Source organism: Athene cunicularia (assembly GCF_003259725.1).
Source record: "Athene cunicularia isolate RWA chromosome 5 unlocalized genomic scaffold, athCun1 chr5_part4, whole genome shotgun sequence".
Taxonomy (NCBI): Eukaryota; Metazoa; Chordata; class Aves; order Strigiformes; family Strigidae; genus Athene; species Athene cunicularia.
In genome coordinates, this window is record NW_020799104.1 from 118,323 (window position 1) to 141,260 (window position 22,938).

At 39.3% G+C, this 22,938-nt stretch overlaps 1 protein-coding gene across 1 annotated transcript in view; it reads left to right on the plus strand.

Annotated features, from left to right (window-relative positions):
• HSD17B12 (hydroxysteroid 17-beta dehydrogenase 12) overlaps positions 1-22,732 on the plus strand; it is an 82,092-nt gene extending 59,360 nt beyond the window's left edge. The window contains exons 5-9 of the mRNA XM_026850932.1: positions 656-720; positions 1,741-1,785; positions 12,041-12,075; positions 17,520-17,601; positions 22,502-22,732. Coding sequence (XP_026706733.1) covers positions 656-720; positions 1,741-1,785; positions 12,041-12,075; positions 17,520-17,601; positions 22,502-22,591 — 317 coding nt within the window. The 3' untranslated portion in view covers positions 22,592-22,732. The remainder of the gene's footprint in view (positions 1-655; positions 721-1,740; positions 1,786-12,040; positions 12,076-17,519; positions 17,602-22,501) is intronic.
• Positions 22,733-22,938: the final 206 nt, after the last annotated feature.

Sequence of the window (22,938 nt, forward strand, 5' to 3'; positions counted from 1 at the left end):
CCGCTCCCCGCAGCTCCCCCGGGCCGGGCCGGGCGGGAGCCGGGCGGCCCCCGGCGGTGCCCGTTGCTTTCCTCGGCGGGAACCCGGGGCTGAGGAGGGCGGGGCTGCCTGTCCCGAAGCAACTGGTGGTGTGCCGGGCTGGAGAGGTACTGGGGAGACTTGCCAGAAGATTTTTTTTTTTTTTCTTTAAATATCTTATTTCACTTTTTATTTCTTTATCCAGAAAAAAACCCCAAACAGTTAAACAGTTCCGCTTAACATCCCGAGACCTTTTCATCGGCTTGAAACTCTGTTTCTGCAGAGCTCCGTGTTGCGGCGATGCCACTTGTGTGCTTGCGGGGCTGCCATCTCTAAGGGAGGCCAAAGCGTTCTTCCCCTGCACCCCGAGAAGCAGTGGGAGATGGCTTCAGTGTGCTAAACGTCCCAGTTTATATACAATTAGAGAATCAACCTATTTACACATTTAAAGTGGCTTGTTTGTTCGCTCTCACATTCCACTCGTGTGTGTACATTTACAGTTAAACTTGGCTAAAGGGGTTAGAGTGTTTTAAATGCAACATTATAAGAGCATTTCTTGAATATTGTCATTCATCAGAGCATGAGAAATCAGATGGAGCCCAAGCAATCTAATCCAAATTTCATGCTTTTGTTTCAGTCAACAACGTGGGAATATCTTATGTTTATCCCGAATATTTTCTTGACATTCCAGACCTGGATGAGGTAAGTGCTTTTGTGGTACCTTCTAGTGTTCTCATTGTTAGCACAATGCATATGGCAAAAGTGTTCAGGTTTGGTTAAAGTACCCCCACAACGAGGTTTTCTGATTAGAATTAAGGGTTCCAGAAGTTGAGAGATTTACGTACGCAACATAGTTCAATTCAGATGATGGCAGTGCCATTTTTTTCTGGTGTGCTTTTACATGCTCTTCCCTGCTGCTTCATTTTGTGTTTCTATTTCAGACAGGTGCTACCTGAATTCCACTTCTGTCCATGGGCTCATCTGACATGAACTACATTGGCTTGGGAGGGGTTCTTAAGTGACTGAAGGAAAGGGGAGCAAGCAACTTTGTGAACAGAAGCTGCATATTCCCATAACACTATTATGAAACTTAAATATGACCAGTTTAGACAGTTTGTAATGTAGGGACGATCTTGGTTGCACTGGGTACATTGAAAACTCTGAACAATTTCACTGGTGCATGATTTTGTTTCCAAACCCCCTGTAGCTCACTGTATCCACTGTGGCTTTGTGTTTTCTGCCTAAGTACTGATAAACGTATCTGGGTTTTGGTTCACCTTCAAATAAGCTTCATAATATTTAGCAAAAAAGTCCTATTTTTTTTGAACCTCATGAATAAACATTAAGTCGCTAAACCACTCATGAAATGGTGAAGAGCAAAATACAGACATTAATTTATGAACATATCTAAAATATCATAATTTATTTAACTTCATAAATATTGCAAATAATGTTAGGAAATACAGTGTCAGTGTGATATGTCTGTGTTATTCTTTATTAGTATGACTCCCTAATCGGAGATAAAACTTGACCAAGAGCAATTCACAGACTTGACTTTGAAAGTCTGTCACTGTTCTGATGCTTAAGCAGGGAAGCAGGGACTAAAGGTGGATGTATAAGTGTAAGGTTTAATTTATCCTGGCTCTTAAACCCAGAGAGTGTGTAAATATTGAATAAATAACTTAAACCGTAACAAACCCCAAAACTTTTGTTTTCTTGCAGAGAATCGACAAAATGGTCAACATTAACATCGTGTCTGTTTGTAAGGTAGGTGCCCTGTTACCAACATTTGTTCTTGATGTCTTAATTCAAAACCACTAAACAATTAAAATTGCTTCAGTTGTCCGGAGCAATTACTTTCACCTGTTGGACCACAGTTAATTTTTTTGTCTTAGAGTGACGCAGAGGTTATAATTGTTTTATCAGACTGTTCTGATTGTTTTGTGAAATATCATTTGTTGCAAAGATACCTATTAGCTTTCAGAAAGAGCAAGGTACGTACACAAAACAACACTTAATGCTTCTTCATGCTTGTTGTTCTAATTTTTGTAAATCACTCATTCTTCTCAGTGTTTCTTGGAGTGGGCAACCCTTATTTCTGCACACCTAAGGTTTTTGTACACTGTAGTGAGAAGGTGCTTAAATATTTAATGTGAAATTTATGAGCAAGAAGGAAAACCAAATTCACAGAAGTGTGCATTAACTTTTGAAGTAAGGTTACCTTCCCCTTTTGATATTTAAACCGAAGTTTTTATTGAGAAGAAATCAGCCTGACTCAGGCCAAAACATATGACTGTTCCCTTGGTTATTAACACGAGGTCCATTCAAAAATCAGATTTTCATCCTAGTATTTCAGGGCTTAGAAGAGGCAGAGGGAGTAGTAGGTGCTTACATGACATGGAGAGTAAATTAGTGTATTGCTAACAAGTGCCGAAGAAACTCCTTGTGAGTATCCACTGCTAAATCTTAACTTCCTCCTTTTATGCATTACAAAGCTGGCATCTCCACTAGCTGAGGGTTAACCTTTTGCCTCAAAGCCAAAATATTCAGGGTTTCAAGGCTGGCTCAAAAGATTTGGCTTCCTTGCAGCTGTTCTGATCAGGGCAAGTACTAAATTCTTCTAGTGAAGTGCTCTTGTCTAAACTGTATTTTGTTTCCATGTGAGGAGGCACAGGACCTCTTAAAACAATGCCTCTGTAAGATTTTCACAGCTTATCAAAACACAGGCAAACAGTGAAAATGCGACCGTTGCATGACTGAATGAGATTGTTAATGTCAAGCTGCTGCTGCTAACTCACTTCCATGTGTGTTTTATTTGACATCTTAGAACTACTTGTTGCAAAGTTAGAAATGCTACAACAGTGAGTCTTCAGAAACTTTCCACTTTGAAAATGACTGCTAGCCTGATGAGTACAGACTTTTAGTTGACCAAGCAAGATTGTGGCTCATGGTGTCCTGTTGCACTCCTGCAAGATTTCATCAGAGAACTCAGTTATTAATGGGCACCTTTGAAAGTGTGCTCTTATGGAAGTAGTTTAGCAGACTTGTTTTTAAATGATAACGGAGCTGCTAGCCCAGGTGTAAATCTGAAGAAGTGTTGTGCATAGACCTCTTAGTTAGAGATCAGTGTAATCAGAAGAATGTCTCTGCTAAGGTGTGAGATCTGTGCTGTGCCAGCAGAGGGAGTGCACTATTCAGTGATTAAAGAATTTGGGGTGTCCATCTTCCTGGGAGCATTTTGTTAGAATAGAAAACTTACAGATGAACTACTTCAGTATGTATTTTTGAAGATGATAGGGTAGAATTGAGGCCCAATTTAACTCTGGATACACCTAAAATTCCAGAGATGCAGCCAGATTATATTGGTTTCCAGAATAAGCTAGTGCTGTTTTGTGACTTCAGTCATCATGTGGTATCTAATCAGTGGTGGTCAACAATGTAGCAAAATTGTCACACATTTTTTTGTAAAATTTGCATCCTGTCAGCCTCTTCACATTCTAACGTGGTTGTCTTCACACATATAGAAACATACTGAAGATCTACTTGCTGTGTGTTAATAGTGTTTTTCCTTCTGTTTGGAAACTTTTTTTCTTGACCGTGAACAGCTCGTGCTACTGGGTATATAATCAGAGTTTGAGCATAAGCTTCCAGGCTTGAAAATGTTTCCTCCTGCCTGAGCCTGTTGTGTAATTAAACAGTAGGCATGCCAGATGCTTACTGTTTTGGGGAGAGGAGCACATTAGAGATATGTACCATCTGTAAGTAATTTTTTCAAGAGAACCCATAGAACTAGAGAATCATGGTAGGAAAAAATAATTTTAGGAAAAGTCTGTATGTTCTTTCACTCAGATTTTTGGGTTGTAATCCTATGAACATTTAGTTCAGTATTTTAGGTTGATACCATCTCTTATCCAGGGATGTGTAAGTGTTTGGGGTTTTCATTTTAAAAAAAGTCTCCCTTCTTGCCTGATTAAAAATGTGAAGTTTGGGATGGAAGAGAGCACTGAGTTCTTAAGCAAGGCGATGAAGGTCTGCTAAAAAGGTGGAGGTACATGAGAGACAGAGCCCATTCAGGCTCTTCTCACAGTATCTCCAGATCCATGTCAGGTGTCTCATAACCTGTCTACTGTTCTATTAGGGAGCATTGCCATGCACTTCCTTGCCTTTTGGAGTTAAAAGGTAATGATATCCCCTGTCATCTCAGTAACCCATGCCACATGCCATCAGAAACACCTCTGTTGGCATGTCAAATACCTCCACAGTTCTGGCTGAAACACACCTTAAGCTTGAAGTGGGAAAGGTAGCACAGTTTGATTCTGCAGAAATGTTAAGGTCTATTTTGTGGCCACAGGTGTAGGCATTTTTGAAGGGTGATGCTCCTCCCTTACCTTTTGACCCATTGTTTTCATTGTTGGGCAGCTCACTGGGTTTCCTAGGGGGATATGCAGCATGTAAGGAGGGGTGCACTGAGAGGTAAGACCCCATCTTCACCTTACTGGATAAATTATCAGCCTAGCTGGTCCTACTGTTTAATACTTTTCATAGCTGTAGAGGATCTGGCACTGTGAAATTTTCCCTAATGACTGAGAACTTGTTTCCTGTCAGAGCTTTTAAACATGTGTCTTGCCCAAATCCTGTTCTGTGCTGCCTGCCCCCATCATGTCCTTAGCATGCTGCTGGGCTGTGTCACCCGTGAACCCCACAATGGTGCACTTTTAGGGCTCAATCAGTCTGGCACGAAGTGTTGTTGTTACTGTGATCTCAAAGCACCCTGTACACCACTGAAGACAAGCTACATAAAACGTGTTGGAAGTCTCACATCTTGTAAAATACTGGTTAAAAAACCTGACCAAATGCCACCCTGCTTCCCCAACCACAGTACACTCTTTTTAAGCTCGCTGGGAAATGTCACATTTTTATGGTGATGTGCAGTGCAGGAGTTACTCTGATCATCATATAATATACAAAACAAGAAGTGCGTTGTGTCTTGATGATGCTATAAATAGAAGGAAGAATTGTTGTGTGTGGTATTTCCTCAGGAAAGCTTGAGACTTACTTAATACAGCCTTATACAAGGCTTGAGTTGACAGATAAATGAAGAAGATGGGGTAGCATGTGGAGTTTCATGGTTCTTGACATAATCTCATCTCAAGTTTCTGGAGGGATTTAAAAAGCAGAACTTTTCTTTGCTGATTGTTGGTGGCAGTTCAGGTAACACGGGTTTGTGTTATAGTTTTTGCCATCGCATTTTGAGACACAAACATATTTCTGACACTGAATAAAATATCAGGTCAAAAGCCATGTTTTTTTTTTTCCCCTGAACCAGCAAGTGTTGAAGAGCCAGAATTAGAGTTGCTCTGTATAGTTTTCATCTATAGTTCCTCTGTATCAACTGCATCTCCATGTATCAATTCACCTTTGTATGCTACAGCCTTTGATTTCACCTGGAAAAAGAACTAAACTTGGTTTGGCTGTTAGATTAATGTGCTGAAAGCCAAGGATGCTAGACTTGCTGTCCAGTGGAAAAAAACAAGTAGGTAATGAGCACAGAGAGTAGTTTGACATATTTCAGGGAGCCCTTCTTTCTTTTCTGGAAGCTGCAAGAGATACTTTGTGTGAGGAACAGTATGTTATTTCTGTTTGCAGCATGGCAATATGCTAACTGTGTTGGGAGTGAGACATAAACTTGTGTTCTCTTGAAAAATGAGTAGGACTAAATAGTTGAGGGAGTGCTGGCTTAGCGGTTGATTAAGCAAGGAGCTGAATTGGTTTGCAAGCTATTATGTTGTGTGGGATTGTAAATTTTAGGTTTGCAGGCCAGGCTTTGGGTGGAAATTAGCATTAACAGAGGAAGGGGGAGACTAAATGACATATATGTACATGCCTTGGTGTCTGTGCCAATCTTCACTTTGATCACCTTATGGTTTATACCAGATGTCAAATACAAAGGGATAATAGACCTGCAAGATCAAGGTTTTTTATCATCACCGTATTATTAGAGAAGCTTATAATTTGCTTAATACTTCAAAATACATAAATACTTTGTGTGGAACTGAGAGATCAGGTGTCAGCTGCCCTCTTAATGGAAGAGGAGCGAGAGGTGAATTATACCAGGTTGTGAATCCCAGGCAGGACAAGGGAGCAACTCTACCTACAAATTCTGAAACTGTGAGTTTAGGGAAAAAAAAAACCCAACAATAAACCCCATAACTGATATAAAATTGAAAATGGGAGAAGAAGCTAGTGTGCTTGAGAAATAGGGAAAATATTATTTTGCAGACCTGAGCGTACAAAGAAGAAAAGCATGGGGACCAGTTATCCTGAAAGACGTAGGAAAAGACACCTCTCTCCCCCGTGAATGTTGAGATGGGCTAGTGCAGCCTCATACCGTGTCAGTAAAGGTACCTTACCAGAACTCACATGATAGTTGCTCATGCCCTGCTAGAACCCCATGTGAATTTTTGTATTTGCTGTGTATTGGAGAGGATCACAGGAAGTGGAACTTAATTCTGAGGGAAGTGACAACACTGACTTGTGAGGTGATTGTGTGTGTGTATTCCAGTCTAGTCAATAGATTTCTTTACATTTATATTCAGAGTCATAATCAAAGCGGAGATGACGATTTAGCCAAGTACATGATGTAAGTTTACAACAGAGAGGGACAGTTGCCAACGCTTGGAAAAGGAGCAAGTGTTCTGTGAAGGTGGTCATGAATATCATTCAGATGGTCCAGAGGGAGAAATTAAATGCTGCAGTTTCCCACCTCACTGAGTTTGAACCTAAGAGCATGATACACAGGAAGCCAGACCAATGGAGATGTAGCTGTGATAAATACTTTTCAGCAATAGTCAGGGAAGCACTGGGGATTTTTCTTCAAAGTACAAGTAACTTTGGGAAATTTAGGAAGTCCTGGACTTCTGTGACTTTTTTGTAGCTGTGGGGTTTAGACAAATACATATTCCACATCTGGAATAGAGAAAGTTCAGCTTTACTACTTGAGTAGTATTTTTTCCTACATAAAGGGCAGGGAGGGGAAAGATGCTTGTTTTGAGAGTGTTCCCTTGCAAGCTGGATGCTGAAAGTTTGTGGCTCTAAATAGGGAAAACTTTCCTAAAACTGTTGCTCAAAGAAAAGTCACTGACATAAACAGGGCTTGCAGCATGTTGTGTTTGTAGTTCCATTTGCCAGTCCCCTGCCCCTTTCTGGTTACTGACTTTGCTGTGTGGGTTACTGTGGGATTTTTCTGTTGAATTTTCATCAGGTTCACTTGTCAGTTTATACAAATATGATCATTCTTGTTCAGGTTGGGGTATGAGTTGCATTTAAGAAATTATTGTTTCAAAAGAGACATATTAAAAAAACTTAATAGTAAATGCTGAGGATAGGTTTCACGATAGATTTAACTACCAGGGCACGAGTACAGTTCCTTAGTTCTTTTAGTGTAAGGTCTGTGAGTGAGTGTTTCACAGGTACAATGTTGCTTAACTATTTGTTAAACAGCTAATGCATCTGTGAACTTGTGTGAATCCTCTGCCCAAGCACTAAGAATTACCTTACAGTAGCAATGATGGTTTTGTACATGAGTGGGTGCACCACAGGGAATTGCTGATCTTTAAAAAGTTATGTTGCTTTGAGTTGTTATCGTTTCACCCCAGATTCGTGAATGAGATCTGAAAGGAAGCATCTTAGCTACATAACAAAGCTGTAAAGTTGTCCAAGTTCTCTGGCTGCACCCTTTGCTGTACTTGCATAGGCTTAATTACAGATTGTGATACCTTTTGGAAGTGGGAAGAGTCACTTGCAGTCATAACATCATAGAATGATTTGTCTCTAAATATACAACTGTGGCATTAGATTTCTGGCTTTGTATTACAGTTGTGTGGCCCATAACATCTGAAGAATGACTTTGAATATTTACCTCAGCTTTTCCTAGTGTATTTTAGCAGTCTGAGTGAATATCACTTGAAATGTATTCAAAACTTTAGAAATTATTATTCTTTATCTAAGCTCTGCTCCTCAGCTATTGCACAGATCAGAGTGAGAAAAGACTACAACTTGGAATGGGAGATTTAAAAATTTTTTTTCTGAAGAAAAACCTCTGGAAATACATGATTATAACTTTTAACTATTGGTTAGTCCTCTAATAGGAGCTTTTAAGTGTGGCACCTGTTTTACAACATAAATCTAGCCATATGGCTGTGCATTTTTGTATCTGCAAATAGGAATCTCTGCTTCTTTAGACTGAAAGTAGTGTTCCTTTTTCCAAAGTTAGAGGGTAGGAAACAGGTCTGGTGAAGAAGAGTGGAAAACAAAAACAGTGCTTGCCAGACATGTAGTAAATGCAGTTGCAGGTAAATGGCCATCAAGAAATGATAGCTGCCTGGAAAAGATTAGTGAAACAGTCTGTATTTAATCTTTACCTTAAGTTAGCCATTTGCTGTGAGCATCCTGGAGCTTAGGAGCTTGAGGGCTAGGTGTGAAAGAAGTTGACTTAAAAATAATGCAACCCTCCAAACCGAAGAGACTATACCACAAACTCTGTGGTAGCATTATGTGTATATGTGAAATTATTGAAAAACAAACAAGACAAAAGCCCTTTGCCAGACTATATAAAACATTAACAACTTCTGATGTCGAGACTGTCCCGAGCAAATTTCTCAGATGTGCGCGCGCACACACACGCACATGTTCTTGCTCTGCTCTAATGCAAGCTTTGAGAAAGAAAAAGAAGTTTTCTTTGGATGAGCTGGCAGTTTTCACATAGCCTAGTGTCTGCCTACTTGTCTGAAATGACCTGAGCCTTCAGAGTCTTGGGATCATGTCTTCAACCGCAGCGCTGGTATTTCTGTGGAAAGCAGTATTCATTCAGAGAAGCGATGCTGTGAGGGAAGCCTAAGTGAGTTCAGTAAGCACCAACTGACAGCTCTCAGGGTAGTTCACAGCCTCTCCTTTAGGTTTCCTGACACTTCTAACTTTTTTAGATTGCCTTCAGAGAAACAAACACTACCATAGAGTTCTCTGGCGTCCTACATGCTAATTCCTGTAGACTCAGACTTGCAGTGCTTTGGCATTTATGAAACACACCCCATTACAGAACTGGCTGTCTCTAAATAAGACCTAGCTAAAATTTGGATTCTTTATCTGGGAGCTATTTATTAAATTCTAGATGTTTGTTGTTAAACTGCCTATCTCATAATGGCACGTTTCAGGTTATAGCTCTTGAAGACAAGAGTGTTAACCAGTTTGGCTATTTTGGATTAAGATCATGCAAGCACGTATGGACATTGTCATTCGTGGCAAAACTGCATTTCTGCTATAGATTGATTTATTTGAATTAATGCTGGGAATATTTTACATGTGTGTACAATGTATAAATTTGCCAGACCTGAATACGGCTGCAGAATGCTCTGCCAGCATTTTTCCAATAGTGCTCTTGCACTGCTGGAACAGTCTAACTGTGGACTTGGCTGGGTGAGGTGAGACTGACTCAGAGCTGCCTTCTGTTATTTTATTCTTTTAAAAAAATGGTATTTTCTCTGTACATAAAGATATTGAATATTCATATATCTCTTCTCACACATCACAAGATGTAAAAACACAGACAGGAAAAACAGTTTTGTCCTATTTCACAGATTTTTGAAATTCCTTCAAAATATTAGTTTTAGTGGTAACAAATGGAAGTGATGTTGAGTACGAAATCCAGTTTTGCCATCAGTGTTTTTCTGTGGAGGGAAAAAAAATATATTGATTGCCTGTCCAGCTGAACTTTAGAAACAGACTGTTTAACACAGCTGGTAGTGAGAGACTTCTTGATTTCTACCTGAACTGTGTACCTATTATATTGCATCTGTCGGTGGCTCCATAGTTTTTTAATTTATATAAGTCAAACAATTATTGTAGCATGTTCTTCTGTGCTCTTGTTTGGATATCAATAATAACCAGCAGGTTCGCAATAATGCTGTTAGACATATTTGGTGGGTTGCAATTAGGTTTTAGAGCATGAATGTGTGGATTTATGACAAAGTTTCAAGCGTAGGGTCCCTCTGTGTTACAGTGGGAGATCCTGTACTGTTTTTTCAGACCATTTACGGGTTGCCTAAGGGTAGGCAATTTCAGTCCACGTCTGTGTGTCAATCTCTGGAGATGATATGCAGTGTTACACTGCCCTGAGAGGCAAGAAACAGTATGCCACTTTATGCCGAGGGATCTGTGGGAGGGATCACAAAGTCTTGAACTGGTCTTAAAATTAGCCCAAATCATTCTTTATACTTTAATATTAAAACATAGATTTTTCTACACCTCTTTCGAAGCATTAGTATATGAAAAAGTTCATGTATAAGACATAATGTTAGAGGGTTTTTTGAAGTTGCATCAGATCTGTTTAGCTTAGTAATGTTTACCAACTCTGAATACCTAGTTTGACTTTGGAGGCAGTGCTGAAAGTTAATTATGTCAACATCTGACTTCATGAAAGTAAGGTCTGTTCAACTCCTACCTGTACAGTCCCTTATCAAAGCTGTCATGAAGCATGGCTGATTGCAGAATCCAGTCCAAGTGAGAAATGCCAGTAAAATACAAAACACAGCCCTTCTCTACCATTTTCTTTGTGTTAACTGAAATCACCTGAAATTTTGGGTTTTCTTTGTGATTTTTCTCCTTTATTCCTAAAAGGGTATGGTTTATAATTTAAAAATAAAAACAAACAAGAACCCCAAACCCAGACTCAGTCATATGTAAGGGCTAAAGCAGTGGTGATAGTAATATGAATAGCTGGCTACAATAAGATTTGTTTCTTTGTAATAAAAGTGCTTACAGATGTTTTGTGCTCCTGTATATGCTGATTTCTTTTGCGTGTGTGCGTGTGTTTTTCTTCCCATACTACTCAAATGTTTCGTATTTTAAGCTGTCAAGATAATTAGGTATCGGTGGGAGTACCATTACATTTTGGTGCCATTAGTATTTTATTACCCCCTCCTCACTGTGTCCTCAAGAACTTTGTTGCAATACCTTTTAAAGATGTGAGAAGTGGTGATAATTTCTATTTCTTTTCTGATCTGTCTTTGGTGTCAGTGCCATGACATTTATTAACAGGGTTGGAGGAGTATTTGGCACAAGCTGGACTTTGACATTATTTCTTAAAGGCAGAAATTTTGGATTTAGTATTTTAGGATGGTAGTAATTAGTAGTAGCAAAATTAACTATTTCACATTAATTAAAAATGCAACAAAGTTTGGTTCAATGCTTGATTTGTTTCCCATGTCAGAGCTGCTTTGTCTGCAACTGGGAAGTTTGTTTTAGGATTACTGCTCTGGAGATACCTTTAACCAGGTTGTAAATACATTGCTCAGAGTCCTAACGAAGGCAGGAGCTTCCAGAGCAGTGAGGTTTGCCAGATTACTTTCCTCATGGGCATGTAGGTTCTTCAGTGTGAAAACATCTGTGTAATCAACAAAAAAAATATTTTGAGGTCTTAATGTTTTCTGTAGGTAATATAATGTAGGAAACTTATCTTTAGTAGTTCTGTCCAGTGCTCTTGCTGCTCCACAATTTATTTTTAACCTGAAATCAGCAGTTCAGTAACTCTAGCTAAAATACTTCGGACATTGTCTTGAGTCTTGGCACAGGTGGTAAATTTAGTGAGTCTTAAAGAAGACAGATGCCTTTTTTTGGGGGGAGAAAGATAATACATGTACTGTAGTAGCCTGGTGTTTTCATGTTCTTTAGAGGCCACGGATGCTGCAGAGCGGTGAAGACTTTTTTTATTTTATTTATTTACTCTTATTGTACTTATGCTACTAGCTGGATGGGTTCACCACATTCAGTGCACACACTACTTGACAGAGCCAAGTTATCCAGGTAGAATAAAAATAAACTGCCTACGCAAAGTATGGTCTCTGCTTCCCCGAGCCTTGGTTGGGGTGGAGGGGGCGGCAGCTGCTTCTGGGAGGAAGGGAGGCTTCCCTCGGTCTCTGGCTGTCTGGTGTCTGCATTCTCAGCCATCACGAATGTTTTCTTTTTGCAGATGACACGATTGGTGCTGCCCGGCATGCTGGAAAGGTGAGTCACACTAACACTATCCAGACAAAGTCATCATTATTTATAGGGGAGAATCCTTTCTTGAAAAATTCATTACTGTGACTAATCAGCCTGGTCTCCATGTTTTAATGGCAGAGTAATGCTGGGTGAGTCACGCTGATGGTGCATGAATCATCAGACGGTGGAAGCCTTTTCCACTCGATTCCCTTTTTATTTTTCCTCTCCCTTCTCCACTGTTGTGGTGATTCCTTTTAGAACAGAATTAAAAAGCCCGTCTGACTCATCGGCACTAACTCAACAACCTGCTATTCTGAGGGGGTGGTTACAGTTCCTGGGAATAACCTTCTTAAGGCTATTTCTCTAAGTCATTGTAAGTAAAATGGATGCAAAGAATATGTTCTCATTATACAGTAGGTGGTATATTGAGGAAAGTCTGTGATCATTTGGAAAACTAGAATTGGAGACCAGCTCTTTAAAATAAGAGTTAATGCACACCACTGTCGCCGTGGAAGATGTGTACTGACTTCCTAGCTATCTCCCAGGTGAAAATGGAGGGTGCACAATTTCCATGTAGCCCCTCCAGGATGTTTTCCAGCTGATGTTGAGTGTCCCAGGCTGTTTGCTGTCTCTTTTGTGGTGCAAACCCCAGCTTGCTGGGGTGTCTCCTAGGTCAGGTGTGAGCTACACCAGCATTACTGAGGAAAGCTGTGTAGAACCATGCATGTCAGTCACCATGGTATTGCCTCCACATAAATACTGTAGGAGGAGCACGTATATGGGACAAACCTCCAAATCTGACAAAGATTACGAAAAAAATTTATGTTTCTTGCATCATCCCACTACCTGGGAGTCTTCACTGCAGATCAGGATTCAATTTTTCAAGTGTTGCACCAGTGCAGAGCAAATGTTTCCCGGCTAAAACAAAGTTTCCTCCTGGCTATAAACTGTCAGACCTAGTATGGGAGTCAACGTCTAGCACATCAGGGTGATGGTGAGCTTAGCTATTTAGTTAAACAATCAGGAGATAAGAAGGAGCTTATTTGAGGTAAAGAGATTTGAATTAGAAAAGACAACCCAAGACAGAGCTCTGGGGCGGCAGTGTATTTTCCACTAAAGCTGGACTAGAGGATGAGGATTATAGTACAGTGGTGGTAGCTACTCGGGGTTTGTAAGTCAAAAGTTACTCCTTGCCCATGTGCTATTATTGATAGATAAAGGGACCTGCCTTTTGTGAAACCACTGCCCTCTGAAGATGCCGACGTGACCAAAGCCATTCTGCTTTTGAAGGATTTAATGTTGTTTTGTTATCAATTTTTTGAACTTTGAAGCTGTAACAATTTCTTCCCTCAGTTTCTTCTTCATCTAAAGAAATGTCGTAGTTATCCACTTGGCAGAGTTGATTGATGTCTCCAGCTTCTCAGAACAGAATGATGTATACTCACAGAATAACCTGTGTATGTTTTTCTGTTACGTGTTAACCTGGGTAAGATGATTTGAATGGAAGGCAGCAAACCAGGATCCTGCTGAGTTCTGGTTCTAACTACCCTTGAGCACACCATGCGTGTTTCTTTTCACTTTTCCTGACTACATGATTACCTCAGGAATCGCAAGGGTAAATGTTCAAGATGAAGCTTGGAAAGAAAAGGTTAATAGTGCTTTAAAGAAAAAAGTATACATCTTGAACTTTTCCTGTGTGTGAAGAACCACTTTAAATGACTGTTCCATTTGAATGAAGGCCTTGGTTTCTGTCCCAGGGAAAAATATTTGAAAAAGCTTTCATTTTGTTTGGTTTTGTGAAGTCAGTTGGGTTTACAGTGCACAGAAGCAATGTCTGCAGCTGCCAACTCCTGCATAGTCGTAGCTCACAGGCCATTAACACCTCTAAGAGTCTGTAACCACAGGAGGATATGGACGTCCAGTGAATCCAAGGGCATGAATGAATGGTAGCTGTACTCAGCAGCTCCTTGGGCCAACCATACATTTCTGGTATGGGACTGTGGGTTAGGAAAAAGGGCTCTAGGCTCTAAGAATGAAACCAGACTAGGAATCCCATCGTTATTCCTCACTTGTTCAAGGCGGATAGCATGTTGAGTAGATAGATGTGAGGTAGCATGCTGTAGCATCTTGCAGGTAGCTATAGTGCATGCTTTTATGTATTTGAATGTTGGTTTTATGGCAATATATTACAAGACAAATAAAGAAATAGAGCAGACTTTACATGCTTTGCATCCAAGTCTGTAAGGAGAAAACAAAACTGCATCTTAGTGTGTCTGTTACTTTTTATTTATAATAAACATATCAGCATTAGATGAATGCCACTTCTGGTAATGGCGTTTAGATTCTCTGCTGTGGCTCCTTTCCTGCGCTCTGAACACTTAAAGTGACAATTTATAATCTGCAGCTTCCTATTACACTTAAATGAGCAGTTCCTCTGTAAATTTTTCAGGCTACTGTCTAAGGTGGCAGGCTTATAGAACTGAAAATCAAAGCTTGATATCTTTGGGAACAAAAAACCCCAACAACAACAACAAAAATCAGTTGACTGTTTCTAGACAAATATCAAACTATGGTATTTATTGCCAGGGAAGTAGCAAGTGCATAATTACATTACAGAGGAAGCTTGCTCTTTCCACTTGGCGTGCAGCTGGAGCAGGCGCTGGTTGCCACAGCAACAGAGAGATGGCTAAATATAGCCTTCCCTGCGCTGGACCACTTAAGGTAGAATGATGGGGAGGTGTGAGGGTGTGGACCTGATACTCTTCATCTTAACCAACTTTTTTTTTTTCATTAACTACACAGTTGAGTTGGATGGAGCCAAAATTTCTTTTTGCTTCACTAGTGCTTGCGTAGTTCTTCAGATCCCTCCCTAAAAACATTTCTTCTGCAGTTCCTCTAAGAAGCAAAATTGTAATTGGAGTAATCAGAAGTGTTCCTCCTACAGGCATGCTTCTCAGTTTCCTTTTATCTGGACGTTTAAAGTTTTGAGCTTTTATGGCTAGGACTGTTTTCTTTATAAAGAAAAAACACAAACCACAAAACCCACAGTGGCATTGACTCTTCAAAGAGCCTGATACATGGGATTCTGCATGGGGCTGCTATTAATTTGTTGTGTTTCCAAGAGGGAAAACACATGGGTGTTCTTCACTGGGTCAGACCATTAATTCACTGCACTTAAGAGGATGGTCACTACTCCTGCTGGAAAGCTGTAGTCTAGCCAGGTGCTGCGAGACCTGTGCTTTACAGCCTGAATGCCAGCCTCTCTTCTAAAGCTTCAGTTTGTTTCAGAAGCATGAGGCTTGTGTTTATCCATAAAAATGCTTACCCTTTTTTGAATCCTGTTAAGCTTTTGTCCTCAGTTAAGTTTTATGGCAAGTACTCCCGTAGTCTGGATATGAAAAAAGCACTCACTTCCTTTTATCAGATCTAAATTTCAGCCTTTCATTTAAATAAATCTCATCATTCTTTTGTATTCTGAGAGGATAAATCAAGGTCTTGATCTTTCTCATTCATTAGTCTGTATACTTTTATCATGGCTGCTTTTAATAGTCTCTTAAATAGCTAAATTGGAACAAATCTTTCCACCTCATCGATGTGTTGTGGTTTTTTTCCTCTTTTCTCCTTTCTTAAATCATCGGGTTCTTAATATTTCTGTCCTATATTTGGAAGGATAGAAGTGTTCCGTAGACTGTAATACAAGATTTCAGTGGTGGTGGATCTGTCCCTCCTGTTCCCACCATCCTGCTCTCTGGCTGGTTTTGGTGACTGCTGCACAAGAGAGGACTCCTTGTTGACTTTGTTTAGGTTTTCCAGGAAGTGGATAGTTGATTTAGAATCCTGCAAGGTTTGTGATTAATTCACATTATTTTCTTTAGTATGCATCGCTGGTTTTGTTAATATTGATTTTTTTCATTTGCCATTCTGTAGTCTGTTCACATAGCAATCTGAGCTCTTAAAAAATTTCTTTATAGTATTCTCCAATCTGGTAATCTCTTAAAAACTGCATGAATACTCATTTCACTGCTAATCCTCATTTGAGCTCATGAATAAATATCACAAGCACCACCTGTCTTGATAAGAAAATCTTCTGGCATCCACTGTTAACCTTTTGCTGTCGTGAAAATTCATGATTAATTTGTGATCTTCTTTCTCCATGCTACATATGCTACATGTTTGATTCACGTTGCTACTTTATTTCACCAAGTCTTGCAGATAACTCCTGAAAAATACAGCAAACTTTGGCAAAGGTGTTTGAAATCTTGAATGACTGAAATGATTCTTTTTTGTCACGTTAGCCATCTATTCCTAGAGGTGAATCAATCACAGATTCAATTCACACTTTTTATCGTGGCAGAAGCCGTGTTGGTTTGAATCTATTGTCACGATTCTTAGAGTGAATTGTTTTAATTTTTAACGGTCACTTAAACTCAACTGTTTATTTTTAAGATGGTTACGTGAATCATTGTGGTAGCAGCAGCATAGAGTATACCTAGATGAAGAAATATGATGAGAAACTCATAGGTGAATCTGCAGGAGTTGAGCTGCATGATGCCTACTTGTGTTAATGTTCTCACTGCCCTAAACATTGGCATGCTTAGTATGTTCAGGTAAACTGGCTTGAATTTATTTACTACGGGGTAAGAAGCGCCAGAGATGTGTCTTTCACTGTGTTAGACTGTCTGGTAGTACCTTTTAACTCCGTACTTGCCCTAATTTGCCTGAAGCTTTTAAAACTAGTTCTTCTTTCTACCTAGCACTAAATAATACATCTGGTTCTGTAGGTAAAACTAGTCTCAGAAACAGACACACTCAAAATCAGTCAGTGGATTGGGAAATCCAGGAGTCTTACTTTCTGTCCTAGCTGCACATCCTTTAGAAGTGCTTAGAAGAGCAGGTGGTAGCTCACCAAAATGTTACTGTGGACTATCTTCAGTGTTACTGTAATACAGCTGTAAAATAACTCTTTTTTTCTGTAGTTATCCACTGAATATCATCCATACTATATTAAAACATTTCTGTATTTGAGCAGTAGATTCAGATACTTCCTATCTTGAAGATCCATCATGAAGTAACATACAGAAGATGAAAGCGATTATCAAAGTGTAAACTATACAACAGATTTGTGTTGCCATTTCTGCCACCTTAGCCTGAGATTTAGAAGTTGCCTTTTGGACTTGGGCCAGATTCACTCAATCAGTTTTGCATAGTTTAGCCTTGTGTGCCTGTATGTGTGTATGTATAGAGCTTGATTCTCTTGCTGTGTTGAACTTGGAGTTGTTCCTGATTTATACCATATGCTTGAGTACTTACATTGTGCTTAAAATCATATTAGTAAAGTGAAATCTAGGATTTGTTTGAGGTTTTTAAACAGATCTTAATCTCAGTTGCATCCTAAAGGCTTTCTTTAGGCTTGCAACGTAAAAGATGTTTCTTTTATTTCATTATAATATATCTTTGCTGCCTTTCAGATCAAAAGGGGTAGTCCTGAACATCTCCTCAGCTTCTGGGATGTATCCAACTGCATTGCTGACTCTTTATTCCGCAACCAAGGTAAGTGTTCTTTTCCACACTGAAATCAGGTGTCAAACCTAAGCCAATGCTACAGGACTAAATGTTTTGGTGTCCATCTAGTGGTGCTTTCATGAACTAAAAGTACTGAGTACCTAACTTAAATTTTTCCAACAGTGGAAGCTGAAAGGTCTAGAGAAAAATGAGTGCAAGTGTTTACTGGCATGGAAACAACTATTTTGTGTATTTCATCATGGGTTCTACTTTTACATGGAAAAAGATGCTAGTGTACCAAGCAAGCTTAGTGCGAGGATGAAAAAGGACATTGACTGAGTTTCACAGGATTTCTTATTTTGACTTTGAAATTTTGTTTCCCTAATTTTACTGAAGATATGTATCTTTAATATATATGTATATATGTTTAAGTAGGACTCTTCTGGTGCTTGCTGGAAGCAAATGTTTGTCCTCCCTTTTTATTAGTTGTGTTAAGTTTAGCAGTTCAAGTAAAAGAAAGGGTAGAGCTCCAGTGCCTTGTCATTACCAAATAGTGAACTTCCCTTGATCTGCTGACCATACATCCTGCTAACATAGCCCAGTATGTCATCTGATGTTCTTGCAGTGAGTGGATTATTGGCTTATCTTCTCCCTGGCAGCCACCATTCCAGGTTCTTTGCAGCAGAGCTGCTACTCAACCAAAATTAAGGCATGGCATTATCCCACTCTGTATGCAGATATTTGCACTTCACTCTGTGCCAGTTGAGAAATCTCATGATGTTTAACAATAATCAAGTTTATCAGGGTCTCCCTGGACTAAAGCTGTGTCGTGTCAGCTGCTTCATCTTATTGTTGTCAACTGTAAAATTGCTGAGGGTGTGCTCTGTGTCATCATCTAGGTTGCTGATAGGAGATACTGAAGAACATGGGCCATGGTATTGATCTGTAGGGTCCTCTGCTTGTTATCAGCCAGATGTCAAGCTATTAATCATGGCCCTTTGAGCCTAGTGGTCCAGCCAATTTTCAGTCTGGCCAGCAGTTTGTCATTTCAGCACATATCTGCTCGACTTCCAAATGGGAACGCTGCAGGAGGTGGTGTCAAACGCTTTACTGAAGTGAAAATATATCTATATATACACACACACATATAGTTCATATAGATTCAAAATCCATTTCCCTCATCTACAAAACTAGTCCACTCCATTGTAGAAAGGAATTTGCTGTTGGTAAATCTGCATTGACTGTTTCTGATGTATCTTCTTGTCCTTTATGTGCTTGGAAATTAATTCCAAGAGGAGGGCTCTGTGAGTTTTCCACAAACTGAGTTAAAGCTGACGGGGTCATTCTTGCCTTTTCAAGGAGGGATACCTTAGCCCTCTTCCAGTTGTCAGAGACCTCCTCTAGTTTCCACAGTTTTTCAGTTATTGCAGACAGCAGACTTGTGTACATATGGACTAGTTCTTTCAGCACTCTTGAGTGAATCCGTGTTGGCTCCATGGATTTGAATACATTCAGCATCCCTGAGTAGTCCCTGAATTGTTGTTGCCTCTGCCTTCCCTTTTGTTAAAAAAAAAAAAAAAACCAAACCAAAAATGGTGTATGCAGAGGCATGTGCAAAGACAAGAGAAGTGTTCAGTACCTTAAATAACCATTTTCTATCCTTTATCTCTAGGTTGTCTCCCTCATTCATCAACAGACCCCTATTTCTCTGAAATTCCTCTTGGAACTAGTGTACTTGTAGGGATCCTTTACTGCTACCCTTCATGTCCTTTGCTAGTCTTTTCCTAGCTTGGATTTTATTCTTAAGTACCCAATAATGTTTTATGTTTCTCTTTTGTTACTTCTCCTGTTTCTGTCTCTCATATGCCCATTTTTAGTTCATCAAGAAGCTCCCCACTTAGCCAAACACTCATTTTAGTGAAAGTTGTCTTCCACAATAGCTTGGTTTATTTTACCAGTTCATAGTACTACTCTAGATCTACGTTTCATGTTAAATGTATCTGCTGTAGTTTCTCTTTGTGTCACTGGGACAGTTTTGTCTTTCTGCAGTCTATGTTTTGGTTTTTTTTTACAAAGACTTCTGTAGGGGCTTCTAAAATGTTCCCCTAAAAGATTTCCAGTTAACACTGTAAAAACAGAATATGGGTACACAGTATGGAACTGAAGTATACATGATAAAACTAAATGCAAGGGACATTCACATTGGTATTAAAGCAGTATGGCACTACAGCTTTTTCCAGGCACAGGAACACTTTGTAGTTACCTTAAATACTTAAAGGATTTCAGAGTCCCAAGCAGAACCTTGACAGTGTGAAGACACTTTCAGTAGTGTCATTCATGTCAGAACAGACCTGTTTCCTCTAGACTCTCAGTAACATCTTCATATTTCCAGAAAGGAATCGATGCACACTGTTTTATTCATAGTAAAGGAGGGGATATTTTAAGTTTAGAAATTATGAAAGCCTGAATTAGTTTTAGCTGATAAAATTTGCTCTTTGAAATAGTGTTTCCTGAGAGCACAGTTCTTTGTTTTAATACAAAAGGTCACTTTCATTGTGACAGTGCTGTCAGCTTTATGGAAAGAATTGAGCTTCTGATTTTAGTGATAATATGCCTTACATTGCTTTGGTTAGTCTTTTTTCAATGAGAATCTCAAATATTTCTTCCCTTCCCCCTAAGAAACTCAATTACAGGTTAAGTAATCTGCCTGTTCTCAGCACTGCTCATCTTCCACCACAGCAAGATTAGTAAGCATGAAAGTGACTCCCTAATGTAGCTATAGAAAGACTGTAACTGCAATTTCTAGGGTTTTTTTCCTCATCTATATAGAGGGTGAAGGTTTAAAGCGTAGTATCCTTCAGGTCTAAGTCAATGGTTTTGGCTAATTGTCAGGAACAGATGCAGTCCTACTCTTTAACCTTCCAGTAGAGAATTCCCTATTTTACAATGAAATGAGACACTTTTAAAGAAATCAGAGTCCTATTTTTTGACAAGTTTACCTATATACCTTCATTAATACTAATGAGAAAAGAAATGCATTTATCTCCCCCCCCCATGTCTTGGCTTTGTTACTGAATATTCAAGGATAATAAATTTTCTTGCACGTGATGCTTCTCTGCTTATTCAGGGGATGTTTACTTAGAGAACATTCTTAAAACTGTTTTAAGTTAAAGGTTGTTGATGGGCTTGAATGTCTGGAAGTAGAAAACCAACTTATCTTGAAATAAATTCAAGAATAGAAACTCCAAACCTTATTTGAATGCTGGAAGTTGCTTTTTCTCCTTACATGACATGAACATTCTCTTTATTGCAAGCTCTTTGCAACCAGTAGAGATGGCAGTCTCTTTTATACTGTCTCTCCATATTTGGAGCAGTAACTGATTTCAGGACTCTTGCAATGTAAAAACAGCTAGAAATTTAAATGATCAAAGCACTTTGATTAAAACTACAGTTCTTAAAATTTATTTTTAATATATTATTGATGTATGTGTGATAACTGCACAGAGTTTATTTGGCAACTGTGTTCAGGGACTGCACTGAGCTGTTGGCATGTCTGTGCAAGTGACTGACTGTTCAAATAGAATGGCCAGCTCACTTGAGTCATTGCTACTAGACCAGACTTTTCATTCTCATTGAGTACTGAATTTCATTACATTTGGGGGAAAGGGAGAAGGAAAAAACAGTTGGACAGAAGATAAGCTTTTTTGGTTTAATGAGCCTCCTTCTAGCTTGTACATGCAACTTGAAGATGAAGAATAAAGGGACCTATCTGCTACACAGCAAAATCCAGTTTTCTTTCAGATCTTGTGTATGCTCAGAAGAGCATGTATAGAAATAGCCCAGTAGTGTGGGAGTGTGTCTGTTGCTGCTTGTGTGGGCTGAGTTCAGTGGGATAACCTTGATAAAAAAAACACTGGGCACTGCAAACTTTAAGTGCTGGTTTCAGTTAGGGCTTGTATTAATCCATTGGTGACATGGTGACTAAAGGAAGGCTGTAAGGCAGGGGCAATACTAGAGCTTTGGTGTCTGTTTTGAAACCAATCTGAAGCAACTGCTGCTTAAATACTTGAATTAATGTATTTAGTATTTATTTTAGCTTCAAGCATGGATAAGATAGCTTAGTTCCTTCAGTTGAAGGTACTCCATTCATCCTACTTGTCTGTATTGTTTCACTAAAACAAGAAACTGTAGCAGAACCTCATATTTTGTCTCACTGATCTGCAGGAGGAAAAAGTGGAAAGGTGATTTAAAAGAACTTGGGGAGGGGGGATCTGTGCTGGTTTGAACTACTGAGTAGCCTTAGGTTATTAGGACAGTACATTCTTGTATGGTTATGGAGGTGGCTGTATTAGATGTGAGGACATCTTGAAGGCAGGTACTAGAATCCACCTTTTAAGCCCTGTCACTTCTTTCTTTAAACTTCAAGTCTTATAACTTCCAAAACTTCCAGAAATTTGGAAGAGAATATGTGGAGGTGGAATTCAAGACTAGGAAGAAGTATCACCATAGGGTGGCATTTCTTAAAAGTGTAAAGGTGGAAGACAAAGTATTTAAATATGATGTTTTAAAAGCCATGCATGAGAGAAACCCACTTAAATCAGTTTTTTTAAAAAAAAGATTAAGATGATGACATAAGTAGTGAATCTACAGAGTTGTATTTTCTTTTAACTAGGCTTTATGTAACAAAACTAGTTCCTTTTCCTTCTAAATTAAAAAGGGGTTTATTTGTTTAGACTGAGCCTCACTTCCGAAAAAACACTTTGTAAGCGTAGTGTTGCTATTCAGGTGGCATTGCTCTAATATGCAAAGTTTCTTTGCAAACCTGAGGTTTTTCACTTTGCAAACAGGAACTCTAAATAGTGATTCAGAGATGCTTGCAAAAACCTGCAAACTGTGGTTTCCATTTTAACGTGTAGCATGCTGCATGTTTCCCTTCTTTTCTCTCTAGGCTTTTATCGATTTCTTCTCCCAAGGCCTCCATGCAGAATACAAGAGCAAGGGCATCTTTGTGCAGGTGAGTAGAGTTTGTTTCATGTAAGTGTGGTTACCACAGCAACATTGGTGTCTGCGTAACAAAAGGGAATCAACATACTCTCTTATTCATGAATATGTGATACAGATTAAGGATAAGGGTTTCCTTTGATCCCATTAGCAGCCTTCCTAAGTGACTCTGAAACAATGCCTCTTGAAGCAACAAAAACCCCATGGTTTGTTTGTGTGTGTGTTGGTTTGGGTTGGTTTTTTAGCTGATGATGGTAATTGAACCTTTAAGTACAAAATATTCCATAAAACTGTGTGCAACTCTGTAGAATACATCTTTGTACAACTTCACATACTGGAATGCACTTTGAATGCATTTGTTCAGAGATTCAGTGGCTCAAAAGA